Source organism: Hesperophylax consimilis, chromosome 7 (genome assembly GCF_061612785.1).
Source record: "Hesperophylax consimilis isolate HC1 chromosome 7, BYU_Hcon_1.0, whole genome shotgun sequence".
In the NCBI taxonomy this organism is placed as follows: Eukaryota; Metazoa; Arthropoda; class Insecta; order Trichoptera; family Limnephilidae; genus Hesperophylax; species Hesperophylax consimilis.
The window spans coordinates 1028174-1044423 of record NC_142842.1 but is presented as its reverse complement, the minus strand read 5'-3'; the positions used below and the strand labels follow the sequence as shown (position 1 = coordinate 1044423).

The window sequence follows — 16250 nt, the reverse complement described above, 5'->3', positions numbered from 1 at the left end:
TACTATCGATGTATATAATATAATTATAAAACTAAAAATATTTCTCCGTTGACTGAAATTGTTGTTCCTTATTGTAATTAAACTGAAAAAAAGAGCTTTTGTCAATAATTTGTGCGTATTAGGGATGAGGCGCGCCTCTTTATGTTTTTGATCTATGAGGTTAAAGAACTGCCAACATATCTAACTGTCAACAAAAGCCAGACATATTTCGGAGAATAGAGTTCAAAGCTCCCCGCTTTCTATTATGATTATAATTCAAGCTAATTTACTGTAGCTGGTTAATTAATAATTATTTATATAGTAGTTACAGAGAGAGGTCGTACGTGACGCCATCGTACTAGTATCTTTTGTCTTTATCGTTTTCATTCAAGACGTGTGAGAAGAAAGAGAACCATCGTCGATGGAATACATGCGAACTCTCTCTGGGACTACTACAGTAATTAACCCAGCCAAGTTTACATTTTACACTTGAAATAGCAAAGTATTATTACTGTCTAGGAAAGCATTGTAACTATCCAATAGTAATGTTGGGATGAGTAGGAGTTTAAACACACATAAAGTCCAGGAAATATGAAATTTGAATTCAGCTTCGTAAACTAACCCAATACAGGAGATAAATCCAATAAAAGCCATTCGAGATAGTATAATAGGTATGACAGCGTTTCCCTCCATTTAACTAACAAATATGGCGCCCGGGCCGACTGCAGCGCCGCAGCGGTGAAATTATCAAATGAAAATACAGGCGTATCAGGCTACGACCACCCCACGATACAACGAAAATACTCTCATCCGTTCACTATTATTTATTTGCGATGCATCTTTTGTAAAATCTATGATTTATCCTCATTCACAAAAGTAACGCAAAATGCAAAATGAGTAATGCTGATTATATTTAGTTATTATTATATTGAAAATCTTTCAAATTATGGTTCCATGATAACTCAACACAGTGACAATTCAACACACTTTTAAAAAGTGATATAAAGTCATTAGAAACGATGAAATTTTTTTTTAACCTAACCTAACCTACATAACCCAGTTAATAAAGTTTTTGTTTCATCACTTTCCATGACTTTATATAACTTTTTAAAGATGCGATGAATTATCATTGTGATGATTTATCCGGTTACCATTGTTTTTAACACAAATGTCGGATTCGTAGCCGAGAATCGTAAAATCATGGCCCTGAGAATCATTATTTCCCTCAGGGTCTATGTCATCTTTGGGGATGCTGTATAGAAGGTCTTTTTGAGGGGAGGAAGGAAGGAATGAATATCTTTAAAACCCATGTTGTAGGAGCTTCGAAGATAAACACTTTATTGTTTGATTCATAAAAAAAATATTATTGATTTGATTTACGTAACGTAATTTGCACCCCTGAAAAAATATGGCATTGCGTATTAGTACCACTTTATGAAAGAGGAAACAAATATATAACTTCGTATTCTGTAAAACAAAACACTACTTCAAAAGGGGAAAAGTAACACCAGTAAATTTTAGGGTGTGTAAGGTTTTGACAAAGTAAAAGTTCCAAACAAATTAAAGGTTAAATTGTGGAAACGAATATATTATTATGTTATATTATTTGTAATACTTGAACCTTTCGAAGTATGGCCCATCCCGAGCGCACTTAAACATAAAACTTTAAAGTACCAATTTTAAGTTGTGAAAATAACACACGTAAGTTGTAAGTTCTGGCACGAGTGTAATCTCACCATGTTATGTTGTATTGCGTCTAGCCTATAACATATGGCGTTTGAATTTGGCAGTGGCTAGACCAGAGGTTCCCAAACTTTTTTGCCCCGTAGACCACTTGCGAAATATATTTTTTTCCGTAGACCTCCTGCCTGCCGAATATTGAATTTTCCTAAAACTATTAACGTCCCATGTGATAATCATTTATTTTTTTAGTAAAAATATTCCCTTCCCTTGCCTGCCCAACAACCGGGTGGCGGTATAGTTGCTCTGTCTTTACGTTGTGCAGACAGGGGCACCCTTGTGAGGAATTACACCAAATGAAAATGAAGCAGGATAATATAATAACAGTAGCTGGCCCTACAGAACCGCCCCTTAAGTTCTTTGTCAGTGCTTATTCCGGTCAGTTCTTCTTGTCACATGATATCCGATTCTTCAACGTTGCATTTCCATGGTGTAAATATCCTCAAACTTAGTTTTGAAGTATGTGTGAAGTGCATTTGAATGTTGAACGTTATTATTACGCTGGAAGTTTTTCCAAAACAAGTTGGGGAACTAGGAAAATTCGTAGCTTCCAATGTGCAATGTTTTTCTCTAATATATTAATTCTGACGAGAAAAGGAACGCAGACTCCATTTATATACCTCAATTAACAACTTTACGAAATATAAAAATACAAATATCAAATACGTAATTTCTCAGTCTATTATTTTTGTGTTAGGTCTATTGTGTCATTTACGGAACTCCTAAATGTTGACTTGAGGTAAATGGGGGTCCGCTCGTATGTACCTCCATTTGAATCTCGTGGACCCCGAATTTTTTTTCTCGCTGACATAGACCCCCAGCATGCCGATATCGACCCCTGGGGGTCCATATAGACCACTTTGGGAACCTCTGGGCTAGACGATAAGATCGTTATTTTGTCAAATTCAGGGAAATGTCCTTTTACCGTTAAGGGTTCAATGCTCGAGCTCCGAGGTGAACGGACTATAATTTAATTTTCCGGGAGTTTTTCCGCAAACTACGTGTATTTGATCAATGTTTCTTGCGAAACGCGACAGCAGTTAATTCTGAAGGTTCATTATTTTAAGGTTCATTATTTTAAGGTTCACAAGTTCTTATGGGGTTCGCTTTTCATTAAACACAGGCAAATCATTATTATTAAAATGGTTTCAGATAAGCGATGAAGCAGGTATCAACATTATTTTGTTTTATGATAATTCTATATTTGAAATGTGTACTATTTGTTTACATTTCTGACAGATCTAATTCGTTAACAGATTTAAATCTGAAAAACGAGTTTACTAACGAGTCTCCATCTTCTATCTTCGTGTCACCTGTTCCTTTACTTCATTTTACTTAACTTAACTTCACTCTATTTTTGTAATATTTATATTTTCTGTAATACCTGCATCAACTGTAATGCGCCCCTGAGGTGATATCTCACAAAAGCGGCGCTATACAAATTATCCAATAATAAATAAATAAAAGATGGTCATTCGAATGGTACATTTCTGATCGTCCCTAATTATTTTAAAGTTTACTGACGGTATTCATTCGAATGGTACATTTCTTATCATTTAACTAACGGTGTTCATTGATCTTGACCGTCCCTAGTTATTTTTAAAGTTAACTAAAGGTGTTCATTCGAATGGTACATTTCTGATCGTCCCTAATTATTTTAAAGTTTACTGACGGTATTCATTCGAATGGTACATTTCTTAACATTTAACTAACGGTGTTCATTGATCTTGACCGTCCCTAGTTATTTTTAAAGTTAACTAAAGGTGTTCATTTGAATGGTACATTTCTGATCGTCCCTAATTATTTTAAAGTTTACTGACGGTATTCATTCGAATGGTACATTTCTTAACATTTAACTAACGGTGTTCATTGATCTTGACCGTCCCTAGTTATTTTTAAAGTTAACTAAAGGTGTTCATTCGAATGGTACATTTCTGATCGTCCCTAATTATTTTAAAGTTTACTGACGGTATTCATTCGAATGGTACATTTCTTAACATTTAACTAACGGTGTTCATTGATCTTGACCGTCCCTAGTTATTTTTAAAGTTAACTAAAGGTGTTCATTCGAATGGTACATTTCTGATCGTCCCTAATTATTTTAAAGTTTACTGACGGTATTCATTCGAATGGTACATTTCTTAACATTTAACTAACGGTGTTCATTGATCTTGACCGTCCCTAGTTATTTTTAAAGTTAACTAAAGGTGTTCATTCGAATGGTACATTTCTGATCGTCCCTAATTATTTTAAAGTTTACTGACGGTATTCATTCGAATGGTACATTTCTTAACATTTAACTAACGGTGTTCATTGATCTTGACCGTCCCTAGTTATTTTTAAAGTTAACTAAAGGTGTTCATTCGAATGGTACATTTCTGATCGTCCCTAATTATTTTAAAGTTTACTGACGGTATTCATTCGAATGGTACATTTCTTAACATTTAACTAACGGTGTTCATTGATCTTGACCGTCCCTAGTTATTTTTAAAGTTAACTAAAGGTGTTCATTCGAATGGTACATTTCTGATCGTCCCTAATTATTTTAAAGTTTACTGACGGTATTCATTCGAATGGTACATTTCTTAACATTTAACTAACGGTGTTCATTGATTTTGACGGTCCCTAGTTATTTTTAAAGTTAACTAAAGGTGTTCATTCGAATGGTACATTTCTGATCGTCCCTAATTATTTTAAAGTGTACTAACGATATTCATTTGTCTCATCTGCAACCGTTTTCATAGCTTTGCCCGGGGTTGACAGAATGAACGAAGATCCAGATATATACCACAAAATATACAGATACGAGACGTAAAGACGACCTATTCTTAAATGGAAAATGTGTGTATCGATTGGGAACCGTTGCCAAAGCGATTAATGACTTCCATAGAAATTCATACAGGCAAAAAAAAACACAGCATTCCCATCTTACGTACATATTTGTTTTGGACGTGTATATGGTAAAGGGATAACTTTACATTTTGGAAGGTAATGAACACGCAATCTATCCTGAGGGTCGTTTCTCAAGGGTATTTTTCTGTGTCGATGAACGGAAAATATAACTTGAAGCTAATAATAGAGATATAGATAGATAGATAGATATCATAGAGAGATACGAGAGAGAGAGAGTTTTTGTGGTTTGTGACACAACCACAGAAGCGTTTTTGTCTGGCTTGTGTACTCAGCCAGGCCCCGCTACTTTTGCCGGCCGGAGGAATCCCGCCGGCCCCCTGAGCAGGCGCTCGCGCCCCCAACTGCCTTTCTTAAGGCAAAGCTTTTTTAGCGCAAATACTCAATACTACGCAGATTTACGCTGGCCCCCACAAACCGCCCGCAAGCACCCGAGAAGTGCTCCCTTTTTAAGAGGAGGCACCGACTTCCACAAGTCAAGATGTTCCCGACGAGGATGCTCCCCGCTGACCACGAGGACTCCCCGGTCGTGGTACCGCCCGGCGCTCACCAAATTACGCATCGCACTAAGACCGGGACCGTGCGCCTTACGATCCCCGCACCACAGCCCCGCCCCGAGGACCCAAGGACCCGGAGACCATCCACCACCACGGCTTCCACGACGCCCGACGCCACCGAGATGACGGAGCCCGCAGCAGGCCCCTCTTGGGCAACAGGACCCAGTCCTGCCCCCACGCGCCCCCCGATAGGCCCAGCGTCGGCCTACGTGGCGCCCCCGAGACCGCAGCAGCCGATGGAGACGGCTGCCCCCCAGGATGGAGGCTGGACGAGGCCGTCCAACCCCGTGAAGAGGCCCATGTCCCCACGGGGACCACAACCGCTCCAATGTGGCAACCGTTTTGAAGAGTTGCCCGAGGTAAGCGAAGGCGCCGGCGCGCCGCGTATCAAGCGTGCCAACACTAATACATCTTTCTCTCCCGCAGGTACCGGCAGGAGAGACCGCGTTCCCCCGGTTGTGATGACCCTGGGGAACATGACACACGCACAGATCACAGCTGCGGTGCAAGGACATCTGGGGGCTGGTAAGCTCTTCACTTTCAGATACAACAGGGGCGGCACGGCTAACATCTTCGTGCGCACGATGGAGGACCACCGCGCCCTTACCAACGGGCTGCGAGCGGAGGCTCGCGGCTTCCACACGTTCACGGCCGAAGCGGAAAAGATGAAAAAGGCCGTCATCAAGGGCCTGCCGCTCGTTGAAGTGGAAGAAATCAAGGCAGATCTGGAATCACAAGGATTCCCAGCAGTGAAGGTGGTCAAGATGACCGCCTCAATTGAGTATCCCCTATACTTAGCACACTTCAATAAGGAAGTCAACATGGGACAGTTGCGTGCGGCCGTCAAATATCTGTGCCACTGCCGCATTCGCCTCCAGAAGCACAGGAGCAACCACTTACAGCACGGCACCCAGTGCTACAGGTGCCAAGACTTCGGGCATGGGTCCCGAAACTGCTCGCACACAGCAAGGTGCGTAAAATGCTTACCGGAGCATGCTTCGGCAGAATGCCCCAAGAAGACAAGAGATGAGCCCGCCGCATGCTGCAACTGCTCAGGCCCGCATCCCGCCAACTACAGAGGCTGCCCCAAGCGGGTAGCGTACGTTGCCTCCATACAGCAGCGACCTGCCAGAAGGGCCCAACGCCCACCGGCAGAACAGAACCCGAGCAGGCCACCTCCTCAGCCGAGGACGGATGGACGCACATGGGCCAACGTAGCCGGAGGCACCGCCCCCGCCCAACAGCAGCGCGAGCCCGTGCCGCCCCCACAGCCCCGCTCCCAGCCCCGCCCACAGCAGGAGCACGTGCGCGCGCCCGACTCCTCAGAGGACAACCTGGATTTGATGGCCCTGCTCCAAGGACTCCTGAGGATGCGATCACAGCTCGCCGGCTGCACAACAAGAGCAGACAAGCTCGTCATCCTGATAGAGCTCCTAGACACCCTCGATGCCTAATACCGAGACGGTGAAAGTCCTCGTATGGAACGCATTTAGCGTGCGCAACAAGACAGACGAACTGCTCGCTTTGGCAAACGAATTACACACCGACATTATTCTCCTATCAGAATCTCACTTGAATCCAAGCGTACCGCTGAGAGTGCAAGGTTTCGAGATTTATCGTGACGACCGACAAGGAAGATCAGGCGGAGGAACCGCAATATTCGTTCGGCAATCTATGACGTCCACAAGAATCTCCACTCCGAAGTTGAAGTACGCCGAAGCCACGATTATCGAAGTCACCATAGAGGGTAGAGCGCACACCATCATCTCCGTATACTGCACCCAACGTAACCTAGTGAGAGAAGATCTCAATAAATTGCTCAATCTGGGACCGATTGTTGTGATGGGAGGCGACTTGAACGCCAAACACAACTATTGGAATAACTACAGAGGAAATGCGAACGGAAATACGCTCTTTACACACATGCAGACAAATACCTATTCGATAATGGCGCCCGACAGACCTACGTACTACTCGCAACTATCTAGATATCCGAGTACACTGGACATAGTACTCGAGAAAAATGTCAAGACAATATCTCCACTGCGCACACTAGACGAACTGTCTTCGGACCACCTGCCCGTGAGCTTTACTATAGGCGGCACAACTTCAAGGACCCCCAGAAAACAGCGCAATTACAAGGATGCGAACTGGGAAGGATTCAAAAAAGAAGTCGACGAACGAATTCATCTCACTTCGGGAACTCTGCGCTCGCCACAAGAGATCGACGCAGCTACAAGCACTCTCACAGAGATTCTTCAAACAGCACAAGATACACACATTCCTCTAAAAGAAATACACCCATACACGATCAAGCTTCCCGAGTACGTTCTATCGCTCATCAAGGAGAAAAATCGCCTGCGACGCATGTTTCACCGCACACGCGACGAATATTTCAAGACAGCGTACAACTGCATGCAGAGGGAAATCAAGACCGAAATCGCAGAACTCAAGCGCGAACTTTGGGACAAAAAAGTCGCATCACTCACGCCGAAGGATAATTCCCTATGGAAAATGGCAAGCGCGCTGCGACATAAAGACTTCACAATCCCCCCGCTACAGAAATTGAACGGCCCCGGGACGGCGCTTTCGCTACAAGAAAAAGCTGAAACACTCGCCGACGGGTTCGAGAGAGCCTACGCCACTACAGACGGCCTTTCCGACCCGGCTACGGACCGGATCGTAGCTGACTCTCTACGAGACTTGAGGGAAGCAGAGCAGACAAACGCTGAAGATATTCACTTTGCTACGCCAAGCGAGATTGCTGTCACAATCAGGCGATTGAGAACAAACAAGGCGCCGGGAAGCGATCAAATTCACAACATTTTACTCAAACATCTCCCTCAAAAAGCCATCATCTACACAACAAAATTGTTCAATGCCTGCCTCATGACCGGGCATTTCCCCCAGATTTGGAAATCGGCGACCATGCTGCCTTTCGCAAAGCCGAATAAAGATAGAACGCAGCCGACAAGTTACCGGCCGATTAGCCTATTATCTACGCTGAGCAAGGTATTTGAACAAATTATACTCAACAGGCTTGTACCACACCACGACGACAACAAAACGTTGCCAGACGAGCAGTTCGGCTTCAGAAAGAGGCACTCCACGACCCATCAACTCACCAGAGTAGCGGAATACATCGCAAGAAAATTTAACGAACATCGCTTCACCGCTGCTGCGCTCATCGACCTAGAGAAGGCATTCGACACCGTATGGATAGACGGGCTCGTGCATAAACTGCACCGCACTAACACGCCCATATACCTAACGAGACTGATACAGGAATACCTAAAGAATAGATCGTTCAGAGTGTTCATAAGGAACGTGCTATCTTCAATGCGTGAGATTCCAAAAGGCGTGCCGCAAGGAAGTTTACTTGGACCATTTCTCTTCATTCTGTTCACCTACGACATCCCCCGAGACGAGAGATGCAATCTGTCTATCTACGCAGATGACGTCAAACTATACGTTTCCTCGCTGAAAGCGAATATGGCCGCTATTTACCTACAGAGGGCGCTCGACGCGCTCGTAGAATACTACAAAAAATGGCGCCTGAAACTGAACGAGGCGAAAACTGAAGCCATCATGTTCACGAGAAAACGTGTAAACAGAACACCTGACTTTAACATCGAAATGGGAGGACACAGCATAGAATGGAAAGATGAAGTGACATATCTGGGCCTGACCATGGACTCCCGCCTCAACTGGAAATCTCACCAAGCGAAGATGCACACGCGCACGCGACAAGCGATCGGCATGATGAAGCCAATTTTCAATAGACGGAGTCCGCTACTTCCCAAAACCAAACTCCTCGTCTACTACTCGCTCATTCGTCCAGTACTCTCGTATGCGATTCCCGTATGGAGCAGCATCTCACACTCAGACCACAAGAATCTACAGACACTTCAAAATCTCTGCATTAAAATCACATACAACACGAGACTCAGAACAAACTTGAAGAGATTACACGAACGAGAACAAATTCCAACTCTATACGAATTCACACACAGACTGACTGAACGCTTTTACAAATCACTCACACTTAGTAAAAATCAACTTATACGAGACATAGGACAATACAATGCTCCGAGCGACTTGACATTCAGATACACACATAGACTACCAAAACACATCCTCATGGACCATGACCACATATGGCACATACCAGAACTAGACGCAGACGAATAGCGAGCAGTAGGTATTTCCTAAACTCCCGACCTTCTTCCCAAATATATAATGTTTATATATCTATTTATATATTTATATAATATTTTATAATTTGTATGTATATGTATGTTTATTTTCTATCTTCCCATAAGTATATATTAACATAAAAACAGACACACACACACACATCTCAAAAATGCAGGACATCATATACCGATGTTACTGAAGGCCGCAAACGTTTCAAGTTGACGTTCGGCCGCTCCTTCCTGGGTAAGGTTTTCTGCGATTTTCCTTACTCCCAACGGCAAATGCGGAAGGACTCCAACAAAAGGGCGCAGCCGAAATTTCCTCCCCCCATTCCCAACACAACACAAACAGACACGTATGTAGTATATGGCCGCTGTAGGTCGCCGCTGGTGCCGATGCTGGATGATGATACATGCAATTTTAGTAGGGTTTTTAGGTAACAAATTTTTTTCCCTACCGAGAAAATACAAGGTCTCTAAGTCTATAAAAGCTAGGTAATATTTGAATAAACCCATATGAGGTAAAAATTGTGAGGCGCATATGACGCCGTTCTATTTGTATAAAGAACATTAACTTTAAATTCAGTAAATTTAAATGATTCACCACTTCATGGAATATAAGAATCTAGAAAATAAAAAAAATAAAAGAAGCTAATAATAAAATTTTAAAAACTCTCGAGTCTTTTCTCGGGGAAAAAAGTGACGGAGAAAATTCGACGGTTGATTTTCAGGAAAAAAAATATAGTCACGCTGAAAATATTTTGCGTTGGTTGTGGCTTTAGCATGTTAACAGTTATGTGAATCTTGCGTGGACCCTACACGTGCCGAAATTCAAGAAATAAAGTACTGTTATATCTATCATGTTATTACAATAAACGCCCGGGTTGCCGGCAATTACAAAAAAAAAAAAAAATGTAATTTTTTTCAATTAAAAAGATTTATGTAATTTTTTTTAGTATTTTTGCCCATCATGTTAGAGACATCGCTTTGTTAAGTTAGAACAAAATATAGGAGTTTAAATATCTTAGCGATCACCTAACAAATCCGAGGAGGGAAATGATGGAGAAGTAAATATCGTCGGAAATCGATCGACGCGATATCCCAAAAATGTCAGGTTAGGATAATGTAACAAGGTTTACACTGAATTCTACAATTCGCTAGATTTAAGCACGGCGACACAGCGTAAGGGGCAAGGTTCAACTTCAACACGAGTTGCTGCCTTGATTGGCCGCCAGGTATTTGGTTATATCTTGTAGGGAAGTAGCTTCTTCAATGGACAATAGCATATTACATGCAGATTGTATTCAATTTATTTTTATTTCAGCAGGAGAGCGGTAAGTTTTTTAACGTTTATTCCCCACAATAAGCCTGGAAAGAAATAATTTCTCTCAGGGTCTATAACAGCTTTGAAGATACTGTGTGAAGGTTCTTTTTGAGGAGAGGAAGGAATGAGCGTGGTATTGAAGAGACCAAAGTTATAGGAGAGAGAAAGGCCGGCAAATCGTTCCACAGCTGAGTAGTTGTACTCAAGAACGAGTCGTAGAAACACCCCTTTTAATGTGACCAACAATGCAGAATAATAAGAACAAATCAAGGAAAGGACAGTGCGTGGGCATACTTGGGATTATTTAAAAGCATTTAAACCTAAATACCGACATTATATTAATTTGCTTTAAAAATTATAATTTTAAAACACATAAAAAATCTTATCCAATTGTTTTTTGGATGAATGTGTCGTGTGCCGATTTGTTACGAATGTTTATGTGTCCTGTGCCGATTTGTCATTGAAAATTATCTATCACGCAAATTCATGTGCAAAATTTTTTTTTTTATCAGATTTTCATTTATGGCAGCTATCTTGAGGCTCCGTAGTAAATGTTCAAAAAGAAGAAGAAGATTGATTGAAAGGGAGATATGTAAATACGAATGTTAGAGAAAGCGCGCTAATATAAAAAAAAACGATAATAATTTAGCGAAAATTGTGAAAATATTTAATAAAACACGACTCTTTTAAAATAGAGAAAAAAATCTATCGATAAATAAACTAAGTTACATTTAAAGATACACTGTGAAATTTTTCATTTAACTTTGCGTTTTTTTCTATCGTGGAAATTTCATATGATTATCTTCAAAAACAACACATATTTTTTTAGGATATTAAAACTTAAAATGTTCAAGAGAAATATTTTATAAATCGGTAGAAATTCGGAATGCGGGGGCTTAATTGATTAATGTTTGAGTAAATAAAGAAACATCAAACGTAAGAAATTAATTTAGGCACCTTTCTTGGAAGTGAGTACATAAGCCTTTAATACAGACGGTTTTGGTGCAACCCCTCCTACCCCTGTCTACCATATATATCCACTTCATTGTCTGACGGTGGAGATCCGAGGCTCTATAAATTCCACTTTTAGTCTCCAAAGTGGATTAGCCACCCCCGCGCGGGAGGGAAGGGATTTGCAGTTGGATTTAGGAAGGGCAGTGAACTAGTAGCAGGACCATACTAAAAGTATCTATTGTTGACAGTTGACATTATATAGAATGCAAGAACTTACCTCCGTACGACATGACGAACTTTTCCACTTTATTGAGTTTGTGCAGACGGAAACGGTTTGCGATCGCTGTAAGGAGAATTACACCTGGAAAAAAATAAACAATATTTAATACCTGCTCATCGAAATAAAAAAATTAAGAACCTACATAATTAATTAAAAGTACATTATTAACTAATTTTATTATGTTTTAATAATCATAATACCAAGTTTTTATCGACAGTGGTAAATTTAAATCCTTGATAAATTTGCAATTCCAATTAATTTGGTGATTCTAAATATATTTATTTTGAGAAACATCTGCAAGATTATATAATAATTACTTCTGTCTGAATCTGGTCTTAGATTAATTTCTTAACAGTTAATAATTATTTTGAAAGCTTCTAAAATACAAGGAGCTCTTAGAACGGGTTGCTTCATAGAATTTGAACAATTCACCAAATGTCTTAGTAAAAATTCTAGTTCTGTTATTATTTCTTCATAGACCGGTTGTATCAAGAATTTTTTAAATTTTGTTTGCATTTAAAAAAAAAGTAGATGCCTAAAATATGGGAAAAATTATTTGCAAGATGATATTGTTAATTCTGAATTTTAAATATGAGATTGACAAATATGACGCTTAGTAAATAGGTCCCAAGAGATCCTGGATTCGATTCCTAGTTGTAACTGTTATCTTATTATTTTTCCGTGTCTTGTTCTGTTTCATGTTTCGTTTAGATTTATTAGTATTATTTTCTTCTTCTAAGATAATTCTTAGTTAGTTAGATCTCACCGCAAATAATTAAAATATTTTCGCTTGTATCTATCAAAGTTGAGTTAGTGTAAAAAATTCCTAGTTAAAAATGTGACATAAATCCTATCTTATCTGATCTCATAAATATTGAGTTTAGATTTTATGATGATTGGGTTATATTTATGTTGGCGACGGAATTATGCCGCGGGTAATAAACTCACCCCTCAGAGAAATAATGAATTAATAGAAATGTATTTATTCAATTAAGGAGAGTGCACTAAGTGATTAAACCAAATAGCGGAAAAAATAAGATAGAGAAAAAACTATTATAAGAAGTAACTATGTTGTTGAGAAGAATCTAACAGGCTGCGCCAGTTTGTTGAGAATGGTTCTTGTATTTTGTCTTTATTTAGATTTAAAATTATTATCACGAGTGTGTAGGACTGCCTGGAAGCTAATATCCTCTCTATTATGCGCTAAAAATCTATCTCTTGCTATAAACCTACTGCAAGCCCACCTCTGATCTGAACATGGAGGGGCGAACCCATACGCTAGAGACATCTCTTGGAGAATTCTGTAAACTCTACGAGCTACTAGCACTATTGGCATCTAAGCTACGTAGCTCGAACTATCACAACTGTGACATGCATTTTAAAATCATGTCAATACAGAAAATCAGAAAATTTTGTGTACCCATTTGGTAGGTACTAAGGGACCTAAGGGTGCTCTGTTTCTCTGTTTTGTGGACAGTAGACATTTGACATTTCCAGAAAATCACTGTTTTACTAAATAATACTTTTTGCTGTAATTTGTCACGCGGGCAGCCACAACAAATGTCAAAGTGATTGCTAGATTGTTCATTTTACTGAAACAGTAATAAATCACAAAGTTTTCGAAATAATTTTGGACGCAAATCATAAAAGATGTTTGGTAAAATAATTCCACGAATTTCGAACTTTCTTCAATTTTTCTCATTCGGAAACTAACATATAACTACGAATTGAGTAATAAATATCGACAGTTCAATCATTAAGCCAAAAAATGAGGTTTATATGATATATACACCTCGTTCACGTTTAAGCCGCAAAAATATACTATTTTTTATTAACTACATATTTTGAACATTATAATGAAGACACCTGAAATCCCCAACGTTTCCTGGTCTTTGTTGTGCTTTAAGGGGTGAGGAAGGGGGATTATGGGTGGTTTAAAGAAATCTTATATAGACCGTAATCTTTCTCTTGTTTTGAAGATGAAGTGTGCAAAATTTCATCAATGACGGAATAAAACTTTGGATTTGTATAAAAAAAAAATCCACCTACACACTCTTCTTGGTGTCCGGATGCTCGCATTACATTTTGGGAGACTGGTGAATCACAACAAAGGGTTAAAAAAAACTTTTATAGCCGTGTCTCGATGCATTTTAAAATACATTAAACAGCTGAAATTAACCCCCGATCAACCGATTTAAAAAAAAAATGTCCGAAAATAGCTGAGAGCTCAAATCAAAAGAAGTTATACCACAATGACTCCAAATGTGATGTAGATTCACTTTCCCGCTTGTATTACGGTGTATAAAATGAGAGACGTACTTAAAGTAAAAAAATGACACCCCTTTCCTTAGATTTTCATTTCGTAAGGGCTAAAAGGGCTGAGTTCAAAGAAGATGAGTGGGCGGAAGGTTGGGAAATAGCTTGGTTATGGTTTTTCGCCATGTGCATATCGCATCAGAGTACCAACTGTGGAATTAGAGGCTGTGAGAGTGGGGGAAGGCTGGGAAGTAGCACTTACCGATGATCCTGAAGACCGAGCAGAAGATGATGGTGAGAAGCACGAACCAGGTGTTCCAGTCATGCGCGTTGTTGACGGTGGCCACTCCCAGGAACATGAAGATGATGGTCTCCGAGGAGCTGGACAGCATCTTCATGGCGTACTTGATAGTTGTGTGCGACTTGTGTGAGATGTTACCCTCCACGTAGTTCTTCATCGTGATGCCACAAAACGTGATGCTGTGGACAAACAAAATAAATATTTTATTAGACTAATTATTAATTACCGTAAAATGGGGTGACTTTTGAATCGGTGGACTGGTTGATCTTCACGGATAAATGCGTAATTCTTGGTAGCACTCAGAAATTACTAGTTACTTTTAAATGTTTTATTCGGGCAACGTGGATACGTCAATGACGCTTTGAAATCGAGTATCAAAAAGTTGGTTTCTAATTTATTCAACAGAGAAAAATGTAAATGCATTTTATAAATTCCTCAATGATTAAGATAGTTTCGCGTTTACAACATTTCTTGGGATTGGCGTATCATTGAAATAAGCTTGACTAGCAAACGGGAAGTTACGGGTTCAAATCCCACGGTATGCAAGTAAATTTTATTTGATAAATTTGTGTTAGTTCACAAATTACTCATTTAAAATAATATATAGTATGTTTGCCGCACATTTCAGAGTGGAATATATTCTCAGTGTAAGAATTATTATTCAGAGTTAAAACGGTTCTTGAAATGGATTTGACCGTGTTTGGTGACCAATAGCCAAATACTTCCCCACCATGTTTTTATTTTGTTGACTCCTTGAACACGTATACATTTTTTGACAGGTATTTCGATAGTTTAAGCATGTGCACTACCTAAACGTGATAGTTATGCACTACCTAAACACGAGGCAATTGAAATCCACAAAAACTCCATTCATACGAGGGAGCTAAGCTTAATACTTCTTCTTGGAATCCCGGCACTTGACGGCTACACCAAAATTAAATGCCGAAAACCACATAAATTTAACTAATTATTATGTTGAAATGTAGGACCTATGAGAATTAACGCTCACAACACGGAATCGCTTCTAGATACATTTTTTTTATTTACTTAAATTATAATATTTTTAAACATAATATAATTGCATGACAAAATAGTGTACCATATATTTTTTAAAGTTTTTCTATGAAATTTATAATCTTTTGTCTTGTTTATTCAGATCTTGAAGAAGAGAACTGGCTCTTGAGTTTTGTGTAGGAGTTAAGAATAATATTAAGAGGTAATATTTTTTTTACATTAGTTCCATTGGGCTCTGTGGAAAATAATTTCTTTCGTAGCCTATGTCATCTTTGGAAAGCTATTGGTGGGTCTTTTTAAAGGAAATGAGGTACTGGTATTGTAACAGGTTTGAAGGATGGGTAGGCATCTGGGGGTCTGTGTGTCCAGGAGTGACGGACGTATGAATCTATCCCTTCCGCTGTTAAGTTGAAGTTAGAGATAATTAGCTTCACAAATCCTATAATATCCTACGATTTTTTACGGGTCTAGTCATCAACGTAGCAAAACAGTCGGGGTGCATATGGCAGAGGTGTTGGTTATCCAAGAAATGGTTCCCGGGCGGCATTACCGGTACCCGCCTCCCAACATAAAAAAATCTTAATAAGCACTAGGATGTGGCAACATTATCAAATATAAACTTGGATTGAATTAATGAAGGTAAATTCTTTTTGTCAATGATGTAACAGATTTATTTAGGAAGAATTTTATTTTTTTTCTTGAAAAATACCAAAACTGTTTTTATTTTTTATTGCTTCGG

General features: G+C 39.6%; 1 protein-coding gene across 8 annotated transcripts in view; it reads right to left on the bottom strand.

The window, feature by feature from the left end:
* Nhe2 (Na[+]/H[+] hydrogen exchanger 2) overlaps positions 1–16250 on the bottom strand; it is a 234685-nt gene that overhangs the window by 42718 nt on the left and 175717 nt on the right. For all 8 annotated transcript variants that reach the window (XM_089633092.1, XM_089633085.1, XM_089633089.1 and 5 more), the window contains 2 exons: positions 14459–14676; positions 11938–12021 (listed from right to left, as the gene is read on the bottom strand). In XM_089633092.1, the coding sequence (XP_089489218.1) occupies positions 11938–12021; positions 14459–14676 (302 nt within the window). The remainder of the gene's footprint in view (positions 1–11937; positions 12022–14458; positions 14677–16250) is intronic.